We start from the raw sequence: 21,337 nt of genomic DNA on the forward strand, positions 1-21,337 counted from the left end.
CTGCTAGGAAGATCGTACAGTATTGCAATTTCATAGAATTGCACTTGCTATTTTAGACATGATTTTGAAGTTTTGCATGTTACTTTTCGTTTTAGAAAGAAGTTATGTGCCTAGAGAAAACATTCTTAAAATTGTTTCGTACTTTATTTAATATTTCATTAAGCAAGCAAGATAATGGGATTAGAAGATTTGGGATTTGGGATAAGCCAACATAATTTCGATTTAATAGAATGGCAACACTGTCCGTCTTGTTTCTGTTTTTTTGATTCTGTTCTATTAGTAGGCGGTAGCCCCCACACACAAGCGTCTTAAAGACCCGCCCGGCGCCCCCTATCGCAGAGGCTCTCTCGTCGTATCACTTCTACGATCACTTCCCCTATACGATGATAGGGAAAAGACACTTTATCCGTCTCTGTTGCACTGCAGTGTGTTTTTCAGCCTTACCATCTTTTTTTATCGCATTGAAAACCTCCTATTGCTAATGTTCCTTTGCCAGCAGTGTATACTGTGTGATATAGAAATAAAAAAAAACCGGCCACTAAAAACTAGACCAAATTTGAAAGTTGGATTTCTCGCGAACCACTCATTAGATTTTGATGATTTTTTTTTAAATTGTAAATTAATTCTTTTTTAACGGATGCTACGTCAGAAATTTTTATTCCGAATTTATTTTGAGCATATACAGGGCACAACAATAAGACGAAGTTTTTTGCCCGAACTTTGTAACACCCTGTAGGATGCAGCAGCGGTAGTAGCTTGTAGCGTTTTTTATAAAACATTACCACTGCGAACGGCAGCTTTTCATCGGAGAGCAGTCGTGGATAAGGTATTTCACTAGAGAGAAAACTAATCAATAACAATAAACAAAAAAATATAGATATTGGGCGCCAGGCATGTACAGAGAAAGAAAACACAGTTGTATATTACTTAAAACTAATGACTATATTTATTGATGATGTTCTTTGCTGGTACATGACATTGTAGAGTTTTAAGAAAGTGGTGTTAAGAGTTGTACTAAATATCTATGAAAACAACTATGATAAAATACAAGACATGTAAAGTTTAAGAGAATATATGAAATGTAGCATTACTTTAATTAATTTGATATATTTTATATGATGTTAAATCGAAGATGTTGCAACCCGTAGATTCTAGAATCTATGTTATTCATCTGTTAAAATAGTGCAATAATAATATCTATAAAAGTCATACCATTACAAGACGTAATGCAATGAAACCTAAGATCTAAATTATATTTTAAAGATTAAATCGACATGAATGTTCTTAACAATCTAACCACTAAACATAGTCTGTACGATATTACTTAAGATGTTATTGTTTAAGACTGAAAATGTTTTAAATGTTAAATGTAAAACTAGAACTTAAATACTAAATACTACAGATATACCACTATAAATGTAATATGTATATAAATATAAATGTATACTCTTTATGTAATCTTGCTTCAAACAGTAACAGCGTGAGGCAACGTACTCGGCCATCCAATACAACAAAAGGGACCAGAATGAGGACACCATGAATTGGAACAGCGAACGAAGCAGCATGGGGCTCAAGCTACCTCCACGCTGGGGCACTTTATATGCAAGAAAAATCATTCCTACTGGGGACACTCGTCCACAGGACATCCGTACATAGGATAATGGTACAAGGGAACACTACCCGTACCTTGGACCATAACCTAGAACTATATCGTAAATGTATATTTTTTTACTCAGTAATTTTATACGGTACGGACGAAAAGTTATTACTCTTCAAACCAGTTAAAAATATATAGGTGACGCAAATAGGAGTCATATAAACATCAAAATCAAAATTTTCATGTAAAAAAACTCCCAGATACCAATTTTCATCCACATATTGACGTTACTTCAGAAATAATTATTTGGAAAAAATAGAAATAAAAATGAGACTTCTACACCTTGTATATGCGAAACTAAGCATTTTAGGACATACATTTATACGAACTTTTTTACTTATTTTTATCTGCAGAAGATGCTGCTAAAGTTTCCGGAATACAGTTCGGACCGCGCTCTATAGCGTTACATAATTATATGAAGCATGAGACACGTTTTCTTATAAGAGATTTTTTTTGAACCGATACAAAACAGTGCCTATAAAAGCAGATGCAATACAAAATTTTAATTAGATAGACATTCCATATAAAGAGAGATAGCATTTGAAAATGCTAAATACAATTTCGCCCAAACTGTGTGAGTATCATCCACACGAACTGGATTGAATTCCGGAAATGCTTCTCTATAAATTCAACTACGCGTGAAAATATTCGCTGTAAAAGGGATAGACAAAAAGCTACACCTTTTTTGGCTCACTAAATTGGACGTTGCGACTCAAACGACAAGCGAACGCTCTATTTTGTGCAGGCATTAATTAGAGGAACGGGTATCTATTCTAATTATACGAATGGTCGTTCCTAAAATTGTTTATAGTAGCTTTACGAGCAGCATGGTCGTTACTTATTTGAGTGTCACAGAGATGCCGAAAAAGTAAAAGTTGGAATTATTTCATTAGGATTATGGGAGAGGCATTCCAGAATTACGTTAGATTATATGACATAAACAATAAACTCAAACTTTATAGGATTTAGTTATAAAACAAAAAGAGTTTTACTTTATTAGATAGAAAATTACATTCTGTATAGAATGACATACCATATGTCAAATTTTGACATTTTCGCTTAAAAGAAAATCGTATTTTAAATATTAATCCAGAGTGCCATGGTTGTGTTAAAAATACTAATTTTTAATCAAGGAAAAATAGATTTGACTGTATAATGTTTTTCGTGTCTTGTCCTGGACGGTTAAATGGTGATCAAAACGTATTTTTAATTATCTCTCAATTTTTTCACATGGAACAAGGATGGCTCATTAGCATATTTGGAAAATGCGTTTTTTACGAATAATTTGGTACCACACACTTGGTATGTCGAGTCAAATTATCGTTATGAACCGCATGTTACAATTTCAAATAAACCATAAGCGAAAATGTCAAAAGTTGACATATAATATGTCATTTTATTTAGAATGTCATTATCTATCGAATATAGAAAAATATCGAGGGTGCTATTTAAAAATCAAAAGTTGTAGTAAAATAGTAGAGCAAAACTTTTGAAGTTGATTATAGAAGGAGAGGTAGAAGGCAGAAGAGAACTTGGGAGAGGCTAGCACTCTTGGTTGAAAAACTTACGAGACTGGATTGGACTGAACTCACACGAACTCTTTCGAGCTGCAAAGGACAGACATGTATTTCGCCGCGATTATTGCCGACCTTCATTAGAAGATGGTACTATAATAAGAAGAAAAGAGCACATGGAACCTAAGCGACCCTAACCAAAACTTAGGCACCAAAGTTAGGTGCCGATAATACTTTTACGATCATTATTTGTTCGTTATCACTAAATCAGTCAGACTGCTTCAGTATGAGTCAACCCGTCTTTAGTTTATTAAAAGTCAATCTGTCTGCATAATAAGTCCCACTAATTGTCAACGTTATCCACTATAATCTCGTAAAGAAGCTACGATATAAATAATTAATTAAACTGTCTGTTTTCGCTGATTTTCCATAAATCCAACTCGACTCTACCACTCGGTGCTCTCAGCTAAGCGTTATAATTCTGACTTTAGTGCTTCTGTTCTTTCGTCAGACTAAAATAAGTTTTAGAGCTGTTCGTAGAAAGCTACGTTAGACAATTTTGAGACCGGCCATTCGTAAAATAGGAGCTTACACACACAAGGCCGTCTCGCTAATTAATCCCGACATAAAATAGCGTTTGTTCTCTGTGTTCGTTGTACTTTGCGCTGAAACATCTTTTTACTGAGCTAAAAAGGGGTAAGAATGGTAGTAATTTTGCCGGTAAAGTGTTAACCTCTCTCTTTTTTAACGACAGTTAAATGAGCTAACACTGGCCAGGATTTTTCTATTTTATTATACACAGCAGCTCAAAAAATTCGCGAATTTTTTAGTCAAATTTAAAGTGTTATATTTTTGTTAGTTTTAGCGCTATTTTCATGATTTTTTAGCAAACTGTATATAATTATATCAATTTTAATTCGTAAACTCAGCTTTTTATAAACTTTAGCATTTGGCATATTTTACTAACCCTGTATAATATATCAAGGGGTTATTTTTTTGCCTTAACTTTAAAACACCCTGTGCAATAATTTCTTCTGTAAATGTTCCTAAAATATAATTTTATGGCCAGAACCATCACTCCTGAGCATCTTGTTTTTTGATTTAAAAAAAAAATACATGCTTTGGTTAATTTTTAAGAGCGAAATGAACTGATAACGATACATTTGCAATTTTTTTAATTATTATTAATTTTTGATGTATTTTTTTAATATGACGAGATGGTTTGGGTCACTATTGTTGTAACGTCATATTACACTGTTTTGGATACTCTATACTAAATTAGAAAACGTTAAAGACTAATGATATAGTCCGGGTTTTAATAAACGATAACAGAACTAACGATATTAAAGAAAACTTCAGTAATACTCAAGTATACTAATAGAAAAAAAAAATGTAAAAAATACCGCGATACTTTGTATTGCCGCCCTTGTCTGCTATAACTGCCTGTATATATCCGTTCATACTGTCATTGAGGCTGCATATTAGTGATGGGAATACCGGTTCCCATACCCCGGATAAACGCGAGGTACTGTTTCAGTGCAATTATGTACAACTGATTTGCTATATGAGCGTCTGACCCTTCAGTGTCCGGCAGTCGCATGCGGTTATCGCATGACTGCCCTCGAGAGGAGTCTAGACGTACATGCTTTGCGTTTTCATAGTGAAAAGTATACGGAATGTGTATGCGTTCTTTTTTTATTAATATTTTATAATAAAAACTAACATGTCTACAGTGGAAAAATCAACTGTAATGAAACATAAAATGTAACAATTTTCGCCTGAAGAGGATGAGCTGTTTTCTGAATTGTCTAAATGTTTGTTCGTCGTATCGAAAATGACCTCTTATTAGTAAATTTGCATAACCCTCAGTTTCCATTTTTTTAAATAATTTTTTCCGGGTTTCTTTTTTTCTTTATTATTCCATGAAAAAGTATCATTGCTTCTTCATCCTCCTCTTCTTGTAACAATAATAAATTTACAATATTCTCCATATCAAAATTTGGTACAACAAATTTGCATAGGAACTAAAATATTTTTTTCCAGAGCATTATTTTAAATGAACGCATATCAAAACGCACACATCAGATGCATGCGTCTCTACCTTTACTTCTGTTCGCGACAGACGGAACTACGATTCTAGGAGCGCGACGGCTGAAGCGAAGTACGTCGCCGCTGAGGTCGAGCGTCGATAATCAGTTACAGCAGGGACCAGTTACTTCCGTTCGCGACAGGCGGAACTACGGTTCCAGGAGCGCGACGGCTGGACCGAACAAGCGCGACGCTACGTACTTACCAGTTCCAGTTGCTATTGTTGGCGACCGACGAAATCGCGACGGCTGGAGCTAAACACGTCGCTTTGCAGTTACTACTGTTCGAGCTAACTTCAAGAGCGATTATAAATAATTTGTTTGCAAATTATAAATAATTTATAATTTTGTCGTCGTTCTTCAGTAACAGGTTCCTGATTCGTTGTGGAGCGCGACACAATGTTACAAAAAAATACCGCTCCAAAATCGCCTTACTCAAATACCGACACGTCATTACTGCATATATATCATATTGCGTTATGTTTTTCCATTCTTCTTTAAGAACCAAGCGGACCGTTGCGTTTTCTTTGCATCTGAGTGTATATGCTGAAATAAGAAAATTGAAATAGTTGTTAATTTTAAAATATTATTATAATATTTTAATAAAATATAGGCTTTAAGTTAAGTAAGTAAGCACTTTATTTTTAGTTAGCAATTCATTTTGACGTCAATTTACTTACGATTAATACATATTCCAAGAATACAGTTTTATTTCCTTACTCAAATTTTCTTCTTCCTTCTTCATACTAGGCGAATCGCGTGTTTGGTTTTGTCGTCTCTACCGGTTAGACTTTCAAGTTGTCGCTCCATCGTTTTCGTGGACGTCCTAAGCTTCTGCGACCTAGCGGTGATTTGTCGCATGCAACTCTCACTATCCTTTTGTTGTCCATTCTGCTGATATGGTCGTTCCATTCTTCCTTTCTGCTGAGTACCCACTCATTCACATGTTCCACCTTGCATGCTCTTCTTATACTTTCATTTCTCTCCCTGTCCAGAAGCGTCTTTCCAGCTATTCTGCGTAGTACTCTCATTTCGGTTGTTTCTAGTAGTTGTTTAGTTTTCGCTGTATCAGGTCGAGTTTCTGCAGTGTATGTCATTATTGGTCGTACCGTTGCCTTGTAAATTCTCGCTTTAGTGTCCACCTCAATGTTTTTATTTCGCCATATTGTATCATTCAGGCATCGTGCTATTCTGGTTGCCTTCGTTGTCCGTTCTCGCACCTCCGCTTCTACATCACCATATCCTGATTTCTATGCCTAGATACTTACTAGATACTTCATCTGTTGCTGGATAACATTGCCCTCGACTTCCAGTTTGCATCTTAGTGGTACTTTTGATGTCGTCATGCATTTAGTTTTCTGGGTCGATATTATCATATTAAGTGATTTGGCAGTGCAATTAAATCGATGTAATAAGCGCTGTAGATCGTTCTCATTTTCAGCTACCAATACGGCGTCGTCGGCATAGCATAGAATAGTAATTTCCGGGTCGCCCATACTGTATCCCTTCAGTAAACGTACATTTCCTATTATTTCGTCCATAATGATGTTGAAAAGGAGCGGGCTCAGGGAGTCACCTTGTCGGATACCAAGGCCTACATTTATTGGTTCGGTCAAGATCCCGTTAATTTTAGCTTGAATTTGGTTCGATTCATATATGTTTTGTATGGTTTTAACGAGGTTGTGTGGGATTTGCCTATTGTAAAGAAGGGGTACAACGTCTCTTAGCTGTACACGGTCGAACGCTTTTTCTAAATAAATAAAACACATATACGCTGGTTTGTTATATTGATTTTTCTGTTATCTGCTGTTCATCTGCTAAGCATGTTAAGTCGTTAATTTTTGTTATTATCACTTTTGTCGTAAGTTTTAGGTTTTTAGAATATTTATGCCTCTATAGTTTGAGGGCAGTTTCTTATCTCCTCTTTTAAACATCAAGATAGTGGTGCTGGTTCGCCATTCATCGGGTATCCTGTGTCGGTAAAGGATTTTTTGAATCAGGGATGTTAGCTGCTGTATGAGACTTTGGCCGCCATATTTAAGTAATTCGTTTGGGATATCATCTTGCCCTGTGCTCTTCCTATTCTTTAGCTTTCGAAGGGATGTAATTGCATCGGCTGCCTCAATCTGTACGTTGTCGCTGGTCATTATTTCGGGTGTATTTAGTTCAACCTCTATTTCTTCTGATTTGTATAGTTCTGACAAATAATCAATCCAGGATTTCCTTGCTATGTGAACTACTCAATTGAACTACTCAAATTTTATTTACATATATTCTGAAATGAAAAAAAAATATAATTACTGTTTAAATAACCCGGAAACGTATCTAAGTTATTAAAATAGTAAAAATCGGTACTAGAAAGAACCATCCAAGAAAATTGCATCTCGTTTAAGACTGTGATGCTCAAAGGAAACTAAGGATCGTTACTTTTGTCAAAGCTTCGCGTCATTACTGTTTGGTAATAGCGTATTTTAAGTAGTTCAAAAGAGCATTCCGTTCCAATTTATTTTCTTAAATACGAATAGAATGCTGATGTAATAATAAGATTTAATAAAGGAAAGCAAATAAAAGAACAAAGAAAATTAGGAATATTATAGTTGATTTTATATCAGCCAAGTGTTAAAAATAATGTTTTAGTTCATTTCTGTTATGTTTTAATTCACTAGAACTTCTAATGAACTAATGATAATTACTTGAAATTATAGTCTATAAAATGAATTTGACCGTTATTTTGACCGTTATATAACTTTGAATTTTGACCGTTATTTTTTACCAACATGGCAAATATAAAATCCCTCTACCAAAAAAGTTAGTGATATTCTTTAAATTGAGTGCCTGAACGAATCAGATAGGTAACTCTTTTTACTTTCGTGAAATAGAAAGGGAACATAATAAAACAGGTGACACTTCTTCCTCTTCTTGCAAAAAATCAACACGAAATGTCATAATTGTCAAAAGTAAAATGTCAATAGCTTTTGACATTTCTAAATATCAGACCAATGCCGTCTCTAATAGAACAGCCTCGGAGCGAGATTTATGACGTCACGCTAGTTAGATACTACGGATTAATAAATATGTTGTAGAATACATGGAAAACATAATTATTTCTCGTATTTTTGGTAATAAATACTTTGGCAAATAAACTATGAACCATACAAATGCAGCAAATGTTTTATAATATACAAATACTGAATAGGTACAGCTGGTTCCAATAAAATTGAATACAATTTAAAATATATTTTTATTATTTCGGGCAGTATATTCTATGATACCAGTCCTCCATTTCTCTACTCATGTCATGCTGACATTCTGAAAAGTTTATTTGCCATTTTGTCAAAAGCAAAGTTGTTTTATTCAATGTCAACAATAACCTTAACATGTCAAAATACTTGACACATAAATATACACTGCTCAAATATTCGAAAAAAATGTGTAAAGAGTCGTATTAATTTTTTTTGGAACCAGCTGTACATAAGGTAATAATATTGTATAATACATCACTATTAGTAGATATTGAATGTTTTTTGTTAAATTAGATCGATTTTCAAACCCAAAATTTAAAATATATTTTACATTTTACCCATTATCTTATGTACCTATTCCTTATTTGTATATTATAGAACATTTGCTGCATTTGTATGGTTCGTAGTTTATTTGCCAAAGTAATTATTACTATAAATAGGTATATATAATGTATTTATTAACTGTATATTATATATATTTCATGTAAACTAGTATATCATTTTTAAAATACAAACCAAAAATACGAGAAATAATTATGTTTTTCATGTATTCTACAACATATTAATCCGTATTATCTAACTAGCGTGACGTCATAAATCTCGCTCGAGGCTGTTTTATTAGAGACGGCACTGCGTCAGCATGGCCGCAAGTTGCCTAACCTAATAAAATTAACACTAGAAAAGCCCGTGGGAACTGCCAAATTCAAAGTTATTCGTTTCACAGACTATAATGATAATTTTTAATTGTATTCGCAACATATACCGTGTACATCTCAAAAGTGACTCACCTTATAACTTTTTTATTTTTTTCAGATAAAAAAATGAGATTTGGTATGTTACTATATGACATAAAATAGGTTTGATTGATGTATTCAATTGTTTTTGGTCATTTCCTGTTTCGCCGGAAATGACTACAACTTTTGATTTTTAAATGGCACCAAAGACGGAATATTTCTACTTTATTCGATAGAAAATGACACTCTCAATAGAATGCCATTTCATATACCAACTTTTGACATTTTCGCATATGGTTTATTTGAAATTATAACATGCGGTTTATAACGACAACTTGATTCGAAGTACTAAGTTTGTGGTACCAAATTATTCGTAAAAAAATGCTTTTTCCAGATATGCTAATGAGACACCCTTGTTCCATTTGAAAAAATTGAGATATGATTAAAAATACGATTTCGGCATCTTTTAACTGGCCAGGACAAGACACGGCAAACGTTAGACGATCAAAACTATTTTTCCAAGGCTCCTTGATTGAAAATTAGTGTTTTGCACAGCCATGGCACTCTAGATTGAAATTTAAAGTACGATTTTTTTAAAGCAAAAATGTCAAAGGTTGACATATGATATGTCATTCTATTCGGAGTGTCATTTTGAATCGAACAAAGTAAAAAAAATCGGGGAAAAAATCAGAAGTTGTAGTCATTTCCGGTGAAACAGGAAGTTACCGAAAATAATTGTATACGTCGTTTGACATATACTAGCCTACCAAATCTTGTTTATTTAACTGTAAAAATAAGAAAATAAGAGGTGAGTCACTTTTGAGAAGTAGTGAGAATATACAGTGTCGCTGATATGTACGGAAACGGTCAATTATTGGGTTAAATATACGAGGTACCGCAAAAAGTTAAATATAAAACTTATAGGGTTTTTAAATATCTGTTGGCGTGTAATAAATTTAAGTATACAGGGTCGGTTATAAAGTGGTGGCACATCAAAGTTTTATTTTTTTAAATGGAACTCTCTTGTTTATTATTGCATATTTCAATTCTTCCTTCAATTCTAAGCAAAAATAGAGTTACACACAATGTACCTCAAACCAACCGTTTCCGAGTTATTGACTTTTGAAAATATCACTTAAACAAATTTTTGTTTAACATTTTAAAACCAAAATTCGATATCCCGGAAACGGTTGGATTTAGGTACATTATGTTATTACAATTTTTGCTTAAAATTGAAATACCCAATAATATACAGTGGGTTCCTTTAGACAAAATGAATCTTTGAAGCGCTACGACTTTATGACCAACCCTGTATACTTAAATTTATTACAAGATGTTAGGCATTTAAAAACAATATAACTTTTTGCGGGACCTCGTATACTTTGCCCAATAGTCGACCGTTTCCATACATATCAGCGACCCTGTGTTTCTGATTTGTAATACAGGGTGGTCCGAATTGTATTCCGGAAACTTCGGCAGCATATTCTGTAGATAAAAATATGTAAAAAACTTCGTATAAATGTATGTCCTAAAATTCTTAGTTTCGGAGATAGAGGGTGTAGAAATTTTATTTTTATTTCGATTTTTTCTAAATAATTTCTGCAGTAACGTCAATATTTGGATGAAATATGGTGTCTGTGAGTTTTTTGACATGAGTAATTTGATTTTGATGTCAATATGATTCCTATTGGTAGATGGCATTAACTGTTTTGAAACGTAATAACTTTTTGTCCGTACCTGTATAAAACTACCGAGGGATAAAATATACATCTTTGTTATTTTTTACGTAAAAAATATATCTTTGTAAAAATCGCTACGAGCAACCGTTCTCGAGATATTTAGAATGGAAATAGTCAATACATGTCATTATTGACGAAAAATAAACAGGTTGAGTAGATAGTTTTTTCACTGAAATAATAAATTTGGGAAATTTTGATTTTTTTGAATTAATCATAAATTTTTCTGCAAAAAACGATGATAAAACAGTTTCTGTTGAACTTTTGGTACAAGAACTTTCAAATTTATGATCTCAGTCTAATAACTATTTAGTCAACATATGTTTAATTTATGTCAATAACGACAGGTATTGATAATTTCGATTCCAAATAACTCGAAAACCAATACTCATAGTGATTTTTTCCAAGAGACATTTTTTACGTAAAAAATGTCGTAAATGTATATTTTTTTACTCAGTAGTTTTAGACAGGTACGGACGAAAAGTTAATACTTTCAAACCAGTTAAAAAATAGGTAGGTGGCGCCCTCTACTAGTAAGAGTCATATTGACATCAAAATCAAATTTCTCATGTCAAAAAACTCACAGACACCAATTTTTATCCAAATATTGACCTTACTTCAAAAATTATTTAGAAAAAATCGAAATAAAAATGAAACTTCTACACCCTGTATCTCCGAAACTAAGCATTTTACGACATACATTTATACGAACTTTTTTACTTATTTTTATCTGCAGAATATGCTGCCGAAGTTTCCGGAATACAGTTCGGACCACCCCGTATATGATTAGGTGCAATGTTTTACAGGTTAGTTCTTTGAGATTTTTAAAGCAACAGATTAAAACAACTTGCATTTTCTGCGCCCTTTGAAGTCACATCCGCAGATTTGATATCAATACATCAACGTCAATACGGAAATATACCGCAGTCCCCCTTGCCGGCAACCGGCAGCGGACAAATGCGGGTATCGTTTCGATTATTCCCTAATTGTTTGTCCATTACAATCCGGCCTCCGCTCTGTTCGAATCAATGAACGACTGCCATTCAGCGAGCGGTGATTTGTGCAACCGCATCCATCGAGCCGGTCGCCGGTCGTCGCATTGTCGCCGAAACCGTTTGTTTATCTTGCTCTTGTTCCCCCGTTTTCTTTTAGTTCGACTGAACTGCCTTCGGGTAAAATAGGACGCCCGGGGGCTGTTGCGTCAGCTGTGAATAATCTCGTATCAATATGTTTGTTTTGGGATTTCAATTTGTCTTTGTTATAATTAGTGTGTATTATATATATATAGAACCAGAAATTTTGAATTGGGGAGTAACGGCCTCGTCGTAAGGGCAAAATTTAATGAAAACTCATTTATTACTACTGCCAGGCTTTCGAAAAGTCTTTATTTTCTTCTTCAAGGCTACAATATGGAGACAGATATTAACTTTAAGTCGAAATACATATTAATAAAAAATATATTACCTTGTGTGCAATGCGAGTTTGAAAAGAAAAAATCGTATAGCTATCTTTACACAACAGAAAAACCTCTACTATTACATGCAGTCTAGATGGACACTTTTAAAATAGTTTTCTTCTACTTTCATCTTATAGGAAGAAATGTAACTGTTACTTATAATTTAATTTTGTTGAACAAAGAGAAAGATGGCCGTGACAAACCACCATCTTGCAGTAACTGTCGTATGTTAAAAACGCGGGAAACGTCAAATTGTCGTTTTTGCTGGTTAAGTAGGAACTCTGTTATTGTAAGGCAGTGTTTCGATCTCTGCCCACTAGATGGCGTTACTCTCGGCCCGAAATTCAAATTCAAAATCTATTTCAAAATTATTGATTAAATTCAAATACCGCTAGACAGCCCTGATCGGTAGACAACCGTTGTTGTGTAACATTGATACATGGTTAAGGATGACATTGGCAAAGTGTCATCTATTTGCCACTGTCAACCTCAAGTGTTACAATACTTGGTTATTTTTTGCCTCCCTGTCAAGCTGTCACCTTGAACAGGTCACGTCCGTAACCAGCTTTCACCTTTCACCAAATCCACCAATAAGCACCGTCAGCGATAAAAGTCAAAATCCCAGACTAGAATTAAAAAAAATAAACCATTTTGGCTGATCCATACGTAAACTAGTCTTTTATTTAGTTCCTCTAGTTCCTTTAGGTCTGGATCCGATAACATACGGCATACGGCTGGCACTCCCCACTCCTGCCTAGCATCGATCGCGCTGGCCCCATCCGTTCGTACGTAAACTAGTCTATTTAGTTTAGTTCCTCTAGGTCCGGATCCGTTAACGTACGGCTGGCACTCCCCACTCCTGCCTACCATTAGGCTACGCGCGCTAGCCGATCCGTCGCCGTCGCATATTGTTCTATATCGGTCACAGTCTCGATCCCGGAATAGGTCCTGAGGAACTAGTTCTTTGAGAAACCAGGAACTAGTTTCTTTCATTCCGGGGTCGGAATAGTTCATTGAAACTAGTTCGTTCACGAACTACACACCTCTAATTACTAACATCTACAGGTGCATGAGCAATACATTTATTTTTATTAGATTGTAGTAAAAAAGCCTCTTTTATTTTTCTTTTAGAGTCTATCGCTTCTTTTATTATTATGTTTTGCATTGTTAAAATCTATTCTGTGCCCTATGTCCCTTGAATGCTGACAAATCTTAGATTTGTGAAAGTCGCCCTTTCTTAAATAATCTTTATGTTCTTTAATTTGAACATTTAAGGGTCTAGGTGTTTCACCAATATAAAATTTATTACATTTACATGGTATAGTATTTTCTATATTACATTTTTTGTTTGTTGTCCAGTGTTCATTGGTTTAGTGTGTGTTAAAATGGATCTAAGTGTATTTTGTTTTATAAAGGTGGATATCCTAAAAATATTTTGTTGTATACAGGATGTTCTACATAAAAGTGATGATAAAGTTGTAAGTTTTATTAAATTGCAACCACCATTTCTTTTTTACAGAATTGGATTCAACATACAATTCTGCTGTATAATATTTTTATTTGAATTACTCGGCAGTGTTGCAATTTTCTTTTTTATGTTAAAAACAGTATTTCCGAAAAACGATAGAGACTTGGAGTAGATTTAACTTCATTAATCTAGCTTTTCTTAAACACCAATAATAGCAAAATCTAGCAACCATGCAAACCAAATCCATGAAGCAAAACTCATATGATCTTATACAGGGTAATAATTACTCTTTTTTTTAAATGCAGCACTTTAATAGCAATTAGTAATAACAATGCAATAGCACTTTAACAGCAATTTAATAGAAATAACTTAATATTTAATAATGATATTCCAGCACATACACACTATAATTCATATCAAATAAACTGACCGGCACAGCGCTGCCCACTTTTACATATTTTCTTTTAATCAAAATATTTTGGGAATCAAAAATAAATTAATTATAAATATATAAACAGTTATTATTTACATCAACAAAACTCACCTTAAGGGACATAAAAGGCCAGTACTACCGCTTTCCCATTCAAAATATTCTAATAAAGTTGCGATGAGTTTTTTACGGCTATTAAGCTATCTTATCCACTTCGCACTAAAAGAGGCTCTAAAAAGAACAATGTTTGACCCCAAGGTCTGCTAGTAAAACTTTTTAATCATAAAGTATCGCAATACTATTTATTTAAATCAAAAATTCGTTATACAAAATTAAAGTGTCAAAGCGAATGACAATTTTCGGGAAATAAATAAATAAATGTGGCAGCTTGACATTTTTCACAGCAGAGTTACCACCTGAATTCCCAGTGCGAAATTTAAATTCCAGTTAGTCCGAATATGTCCATGGTTGGCGGCAATGAATTTAAGAATCGCGCCCTCGTTTACGCAACTAAAAGTTTACTTGATATAAAATATATATCCATCAAACATCTAATAAGATCTGTGAAAACTAAAGTTCTTTATGCGAAACTATAAAAAAACACTAAATTACATGTAATTCTATCCGCTGTTCGATTCTCCTCTTTTACGGAGAATAAATTCTCGAATAAAGATTTCATAATATTCTGCTGGCGCCGTTCTTTAAAGCTGTTGCGGACAATTTTATGCGGTTCCTTTAATTCTACCAGTAGTAAATCCATTGTAACTGTCGTCGCAACATTCGATATTCCGGAGGGAGAGGGCCATAAATTTTACGCCGTTCACTATCAGATGTTTCGGGAGAGGACTTCTTTGCATAGTTTACACACACGAAAATAAATGTAGTTATTTTCTTTAACGTTTTGGTGGTTTATTTTTTAATAAAATTATAGACACAACAGTTTAAATTTGTTTTAAGATATATAGAGTTTAAAAATTAAAAATGTAAATGAAAAAACAACTGATAGTCCTTTTAGTTTTAAAACGCTTTATTTTTTAAAAAGATTCTTGGATATATTAATTCGGATAATATTGTTCACAGTAATAAATTCTATCGCTACAACCTCTATCTCTGTCCGTCAAAAAAAAACGAATAACTTTGAATTTGACAGTTCCCGCGGGCTTTTCTAGTGCTAATTTTATTAGGTTAACAACTTGCGGCCATGCTGACGCAATGCCGTCTCTAATAGAACAGCCTCGGAACAAGATTTATGACGTCACGCTAGTTACATACTATAGATTAATATATTGTAGAATACATGGAAAATATAATTATTCCTCGTTTTGGTTTGTATTTTAAAACTGATATAGTTTACATGAAATATACATAATATACAGTTAATATAAACAGTTAATATAAATAAGTTAATATAAATATATATATATATACAGTTAATAAATAAAAACGCTGATTAAGTTTTCATTTGGTTTTTCATTATTTTTTTTGGTTTAAAAAAAACGTTTCGGCTAACATTATGGCCTTAATCAGTGCTGTGTTATATGATTTTTTTTTTTCATTTTAAACCAACAAAAATAATGAAAAACCAAATGAAAACTTAATCAGCGTTTTTCCCGAACCTAAATCCCAAGAAAATCAAAAATCTTAGAATAATGTTACATATAAAATGACAGCGATCTTTATTTCATAGCCATCGCTGACGCCTTTTTTTCTATGATATGGTATTACTTGCAAATATAATTTTTCGAACATTGATAGTTGCAAAATATACATATAAATTTTGTTAATGTAAATAATAGTAGATCACTATTAGAAGATATTGAATGTTTTTTTGTTAAATTAAATCGATTTTCAAACCAAAATTTAAAATATATTTTACATTTTACCCAATATCTATTCATTATTTGTATATTGTAAAACATTTGCTGCATTTGTATAGTTTCATAGTTTATTTGCCAAAGTATTTATTACTATAAATAGATATATAATATATTGTATTTATTAACTGTATATTATGTATATTTCATGTAAACTATATCATTTTTAAAATACAAACCAAAAACACGAGGAATAATTATGTTTTCCATGTATTCTACAACAAATTTATTAATCCGTAGTATCTAACTAGCGTGACGTCATAAATCTCGCTCGAGGCTGTTCTATTTAAAACGGCATTGGTCTGATATTTAGAAATGTCAAAAGCTGATGACATTTGACTTTTGACAATTATGCCATTTCGTGATGATTTTTGCAAGAAGAGGCAGAATTGTGACTTGTTTTATAATTTTCCTTTTCTATTTCACGAAAGTAAAAAGAGTTACCTATCTGATTCGTTCAGTCACTCAATTTAAACAATATCAGTAACTTTATTGACAGAGGGATTTTATATTTGCCATGATGGTAAAAAATAACGGTCAAAATTCAAAGTTATTCATTTTATAGACTATAGATATGTTTTAATTTCAAAGTAGTTTATTTTATTCTACAAAAAAATAAGTTGATACAATTGGAATGCATAGTAGAAAATTAATATATTTAAAATTTGAGTGACAAGTGATTACTTAAAAATATTATGAGAAAGAAACTGTATAAAACTGAAAAAATCTAATCGAGTTGTTTTATTTAAAAAAAATTACGGTATATGTTAGTACAAAACAAACAAGGGTGTATTTTAAATAAAACACCATATACCAGAAAATATACCAAGGAAATAAAACTATTTCTTACTTTCAAGCTTCAAGAAATTTCCTGCATTTAGTATTATATTTATCAATATAACTTATGTACAAATAACAAAAATAATATTGCACAGGAATAAATAAAACTCAACATAAATAAAACAAAATATTTTATTAGTAATAACACTTACGGAATTTTATCCGTTCTATTTACGTATCGTTTGACCTGGTTATTTTACAGTTACTCCTGTTTTTAGTACCATATACGAGATGGTATATAAACTTTACTGATGGTAACTTTATTGGTTATTAACTAAAGAATAACTTAAAATTCACTATAAACTGTGCTCTGGATCTACAGTTCATTTTCCCTCGATTTTTCCTCCACTTCAAAAGACACAAAAAGCAGGTAATCACATAAACCATAATGCAAAAACAATTCGCAAATGTTTATAATCTTTTAAAATGCTGGTTATTTGACATAATTTGATACAAATTTATAACATATAATTTGGCAAGACTTTGACAAACCTCAACAATTTTTATTAAGTCGAGTTTATACGCTTCAGCGTCCATGCATCGTTCACCGCTGCGTCACTCTCAATATGATCTCTCATTTTTGACATAAACTAATCAAACTAAAAGACGATCCACGATGGATTAATATATAAACCTATCCATAGTTAACTTAAAAAAATATTAGAAACTTTTTTTAGTGAAATAAAGAGGTTGGTATTGACGTCATCTGCTTTTTTCTGTCATCGTCTGTCGAAATCTTACCCGAGAAAAATATAGAGTGTATATATTGTTTATAAAGGGTTTACATAAAATTTTGTTAGAAATTAATATTTAAATAAATAAAAATTTTGAGATATACAATATGTAGATTAATTAACGTAAATATATCCAGAAAGACATATATTTTGATTTTGTTTATTGTATTGTTCCTAGTAATTACGTAAGCCGCTGTGACGCCGTTTTTTAATTGCATGGTCCATAACCTGTATTGTTGTATATAAAATGATACAAAACACCCGCATTAATGTGTTTCCATTAAGCTACACGCACACTAGAGCGATCACGGTCGCGATCACGTTCACGATCAGGGTAACGATAACATGAGCGATCATTCCTACAGGATAGCTCACTACATATAGGTGCGGCGGTGAACGTGAACGCGTTGGTGTGTGCTAGAATGATCGCTCATATTATTGCTGCCCTGATCGTGATCGTGATCGCGACCGTGATCGCGCCAGTGTGCGTACAGCTTTAATGTCATTACTATTGTTGTTAAAATGTTGTTTATAAGAAAACGTACCTCATATATCTTAGAATTGTGTAATGTTATAGCTATTTTTTTTCAAACGTCACAAAGGTATTAATTTTTGCGACGTGATTGACAAAATGAAAAAGTAGTTTAAACGCCTAGACATAAAAGTAAAGCCCTTTAACGCCTAAGCATAAAAGTACGAAAATATATTATTGTGTCAAATTCAACAAGCGTAACCATAGTTTCTCAATATATAATTACATACAAGGTATGACTTTTAATCATGTTGATATTATTTAGAACGTTTGAAATTGTTTAAAAATTATTTGTGGCGTTTGAAAAAAATAGCATGTTCTATTCGGAGTAAAAATTACTTTTGAGTATTAGAGACTTAGACTTCGGAGTAAAAACGTACAGCCTCGCCAAAAAAAGTGCCATTTTTACTCCTAATAAATCAATATACTATTTTTCTAACATATAATACAGCCAATAAATAATATTCTGTTACTTTAGGGCTCATAAAGAAGAAAAACTTTATACTGCAAAATTACTATTCCTTTTTTAGATTACCAAAAAAACATTTCAGCCCAAAGTACAACTCTATAACTCCATTTCGTGCAGGGATTAATTAGAACGACAGAGCCTGCGGGTGTGGATTTTAATTTTACGAATTGCCTGTCCGGAAATTGTGTAACGTCGCTTTTACCAGCGACATGGCCGTAACTTACTTCGGCCCAATAAAATGCCAGAAATACTGACGTCGGAATTATTTCGTTTCGTTGATGGGATAGAACCGCCTAGTCTGTCTAGCTCTAGCCGGATATACGGAATATCAACGGAAACAGAACGCTTAACTGATTTTCCATATAATTACCTCTTTATGAGATTAGAACGGATAATGTTATTATCGTTGAGGATTATTTTGCGCGAACTAGTTCTGCAGATAGCCCGTAGTTGTTATTGCGTACTAAACTATTCGTGAAGGCGTAAGGAAATATTAATCCTAGTAAAATTTTATTTTTACAAAGTTTTTTTCTTTTTTTTTTATAAATATTTAAAATTTCTAATGTTTCGATCAAATATTATTTAATTAAAATTATTAATTATAATAATAATAGCTCCCGTATATAGCGTTCAGCGCCTTATGAGTAGCAAGGTACAGTCGACCTAGGTACCCAAACTATTTTTATTTTAATAAAAATAGTCGGCTGATGCAATGCCGGGTATGGGATTTGAGCCCACTACCTTGAGATCGGTAGACGAGAGCCTGTACCCCTACGCCACCGGGCACCTTATTATTATTTATAATTTTGTCAATAATGAATATAAATTACTACAACTTTTGATTTTTAAATAACACCCTTCTTATTTTTTACTTTATTTGATAGAAAATGACACTATGAATAGAATGACATATCGTATGTCAACTTTTGACATTTTTGCATATACACTTGCGTGCATAGAAATCGGCCCAAGGCAAATTTTTGAAGTTAACTATATTTTTTTTAGAATCTATTTGTCAGATTAAGAAAAAATATATGCTGTTTGAAAGACAATTTTATATTCTTTGAAAATAGGTTGGAGATATTAATTTGTATTTTAGTTTTTTTGGATTAAAATTGTTAAATTAATACATGAAACAAATTATCGTTTTTTATTACTAAGAGAGGTATGTTATTATTTATTAATTTATTTATGGACAATTAAGTAAACTAAATTTTCAATAATGGGTATTATACCCTCTTGCTCTAACAACATTTCTCATACGATTTGGCATAGATTCAATCAAGTTTGATATTGTTTCTTGCGGGATGTTAAGCCACTCTTCCTCTACTGCAACAATGAGCTCTGGGATAGAGGTTGGGGCTCTTCGTCTAGCACGAATTCTTCGTTTTAGCTCATCCCATAAATGTTCTATCGGGTTTAAATCTGGACTGCATGCTGGCCATTCCATAACCCGAAAACCGACTTCTGAAATGTAATCTTGTACAATTCTTGATGTGTGTGCCCTCACATTGTCATGCATAAAAGTGAATTCGTTTCCAATGTAGTCGACGTAAGGTACAACATGAAATGCTAAAATCTCTTCAATATACCTAGCACCAGTTAAACCTCCTCTCCCGTGCCGACGGTCGCCCCAACGGATGAAAACTGGGTCGGTTCGCGCAGTCATAGAAATGCACCCCAGATCATGCAGGAACCAACTCCATAAGCAATCCGCTCCTCAATGCAGCATTCTGCGAATCTCTCACCTGGCCTCCGGTACACTTTTCTTCTTTGGTCGCTACCATAGAGGCATATCCTGATCTCATCTGAAAATAAAACAGATTCCCATTGTTCTAGTGTCCAATTCAGATGTTCCCGTGCAAAACGCAGGCGTGCTTGACGATGAGCTGGGGTAAGTTTTGGGCCAATTGCGGGTGTTTTGGGGGTAATGTTACTTTCCTTCTTCTTACTGTCCACAATCTAATAGTCAATCTTCTTCTTACTGTCCACTGGCTAATAGTCACTCCTCTTGTTTCACGGAGCTGTTGTTGCACCTGAATAGCATTAAGACGCCGATTTCTTAACATTGTTGACACAATAAAGCGGTCATCACGATCCGTTGTATATCTCTTTCTACCAGTCCCAGGTCGCCTACGAAAGGATCGAATCTCCTCATATCGTTCAAACACTCTTCGAACCGCTCCACGTGTCATATGCAGTTGCCGAGCTACAGCTCTCTGTTTCAGTCCATTTTCGATTAAGGCGATTACTTGGGCGGCTTTTTCCGGTGATGTATGCATTATATTGAAACACTAATCAAACAATGAAATACAACTAATTAAAGAATGAAAGAACAATGTGAAAATTTCCATTACAAAGGTAGTAATTGCAATATTTGACAAGTTTATTATTCTTATTGTCACCACAACACCAATGCATTTCATTTGTTTACCCGTTGCTACGCATATAAATGATAAGTACTCTGGATAAATTTATACTCATATCAAAGCATGTTAAATTGTCTTTGAAACAGCTCATAGTTTTTACTTGCTCTGATAAATAGAATCTAAAAGACACAGTTA

The 21,337-nt window shown here is 33.2% G+C and overlaps 1 protein-coding gene across 1 annotated transcript; it reads right to left on the minus strand.

The window, feature by feature from the left end:
* Window positions 1-20,620: 20,620 nt before the first annotated feature.
* On the minus strand, window positions 20,621-21,055 carry LOC115877329. Its single transcript, XM_030893474.1, has one exon. It carries the CDS (start codon window positions 21,053-21,055, stop codon window positions 20,621-20,623), a length of 435 nt encoding a protein of 144 aa, XP_030749334.1.
* Window positions 21,056-21,337: the final 282 nt, after the last annotated feature.

This window comes from Sitophilus oryzae, unplaced genomic scaffold (assembly GCF_002938485.1).
Source record: "Sitophilus oryzae breed Bouriz unplaced genomic scaffold, Soryzae_2.0 scaffold_1443_pilon_pilon, whole genome shotgun sequence".
In the NCBI taxonomy this organism is placed as follows: domain Eukaryota; kingdom Metazoa; phylum Arthropoda; class Insecta; order Coleoptera; family Curculionidae; genus Sitophilus; species Sitophilus oryzae.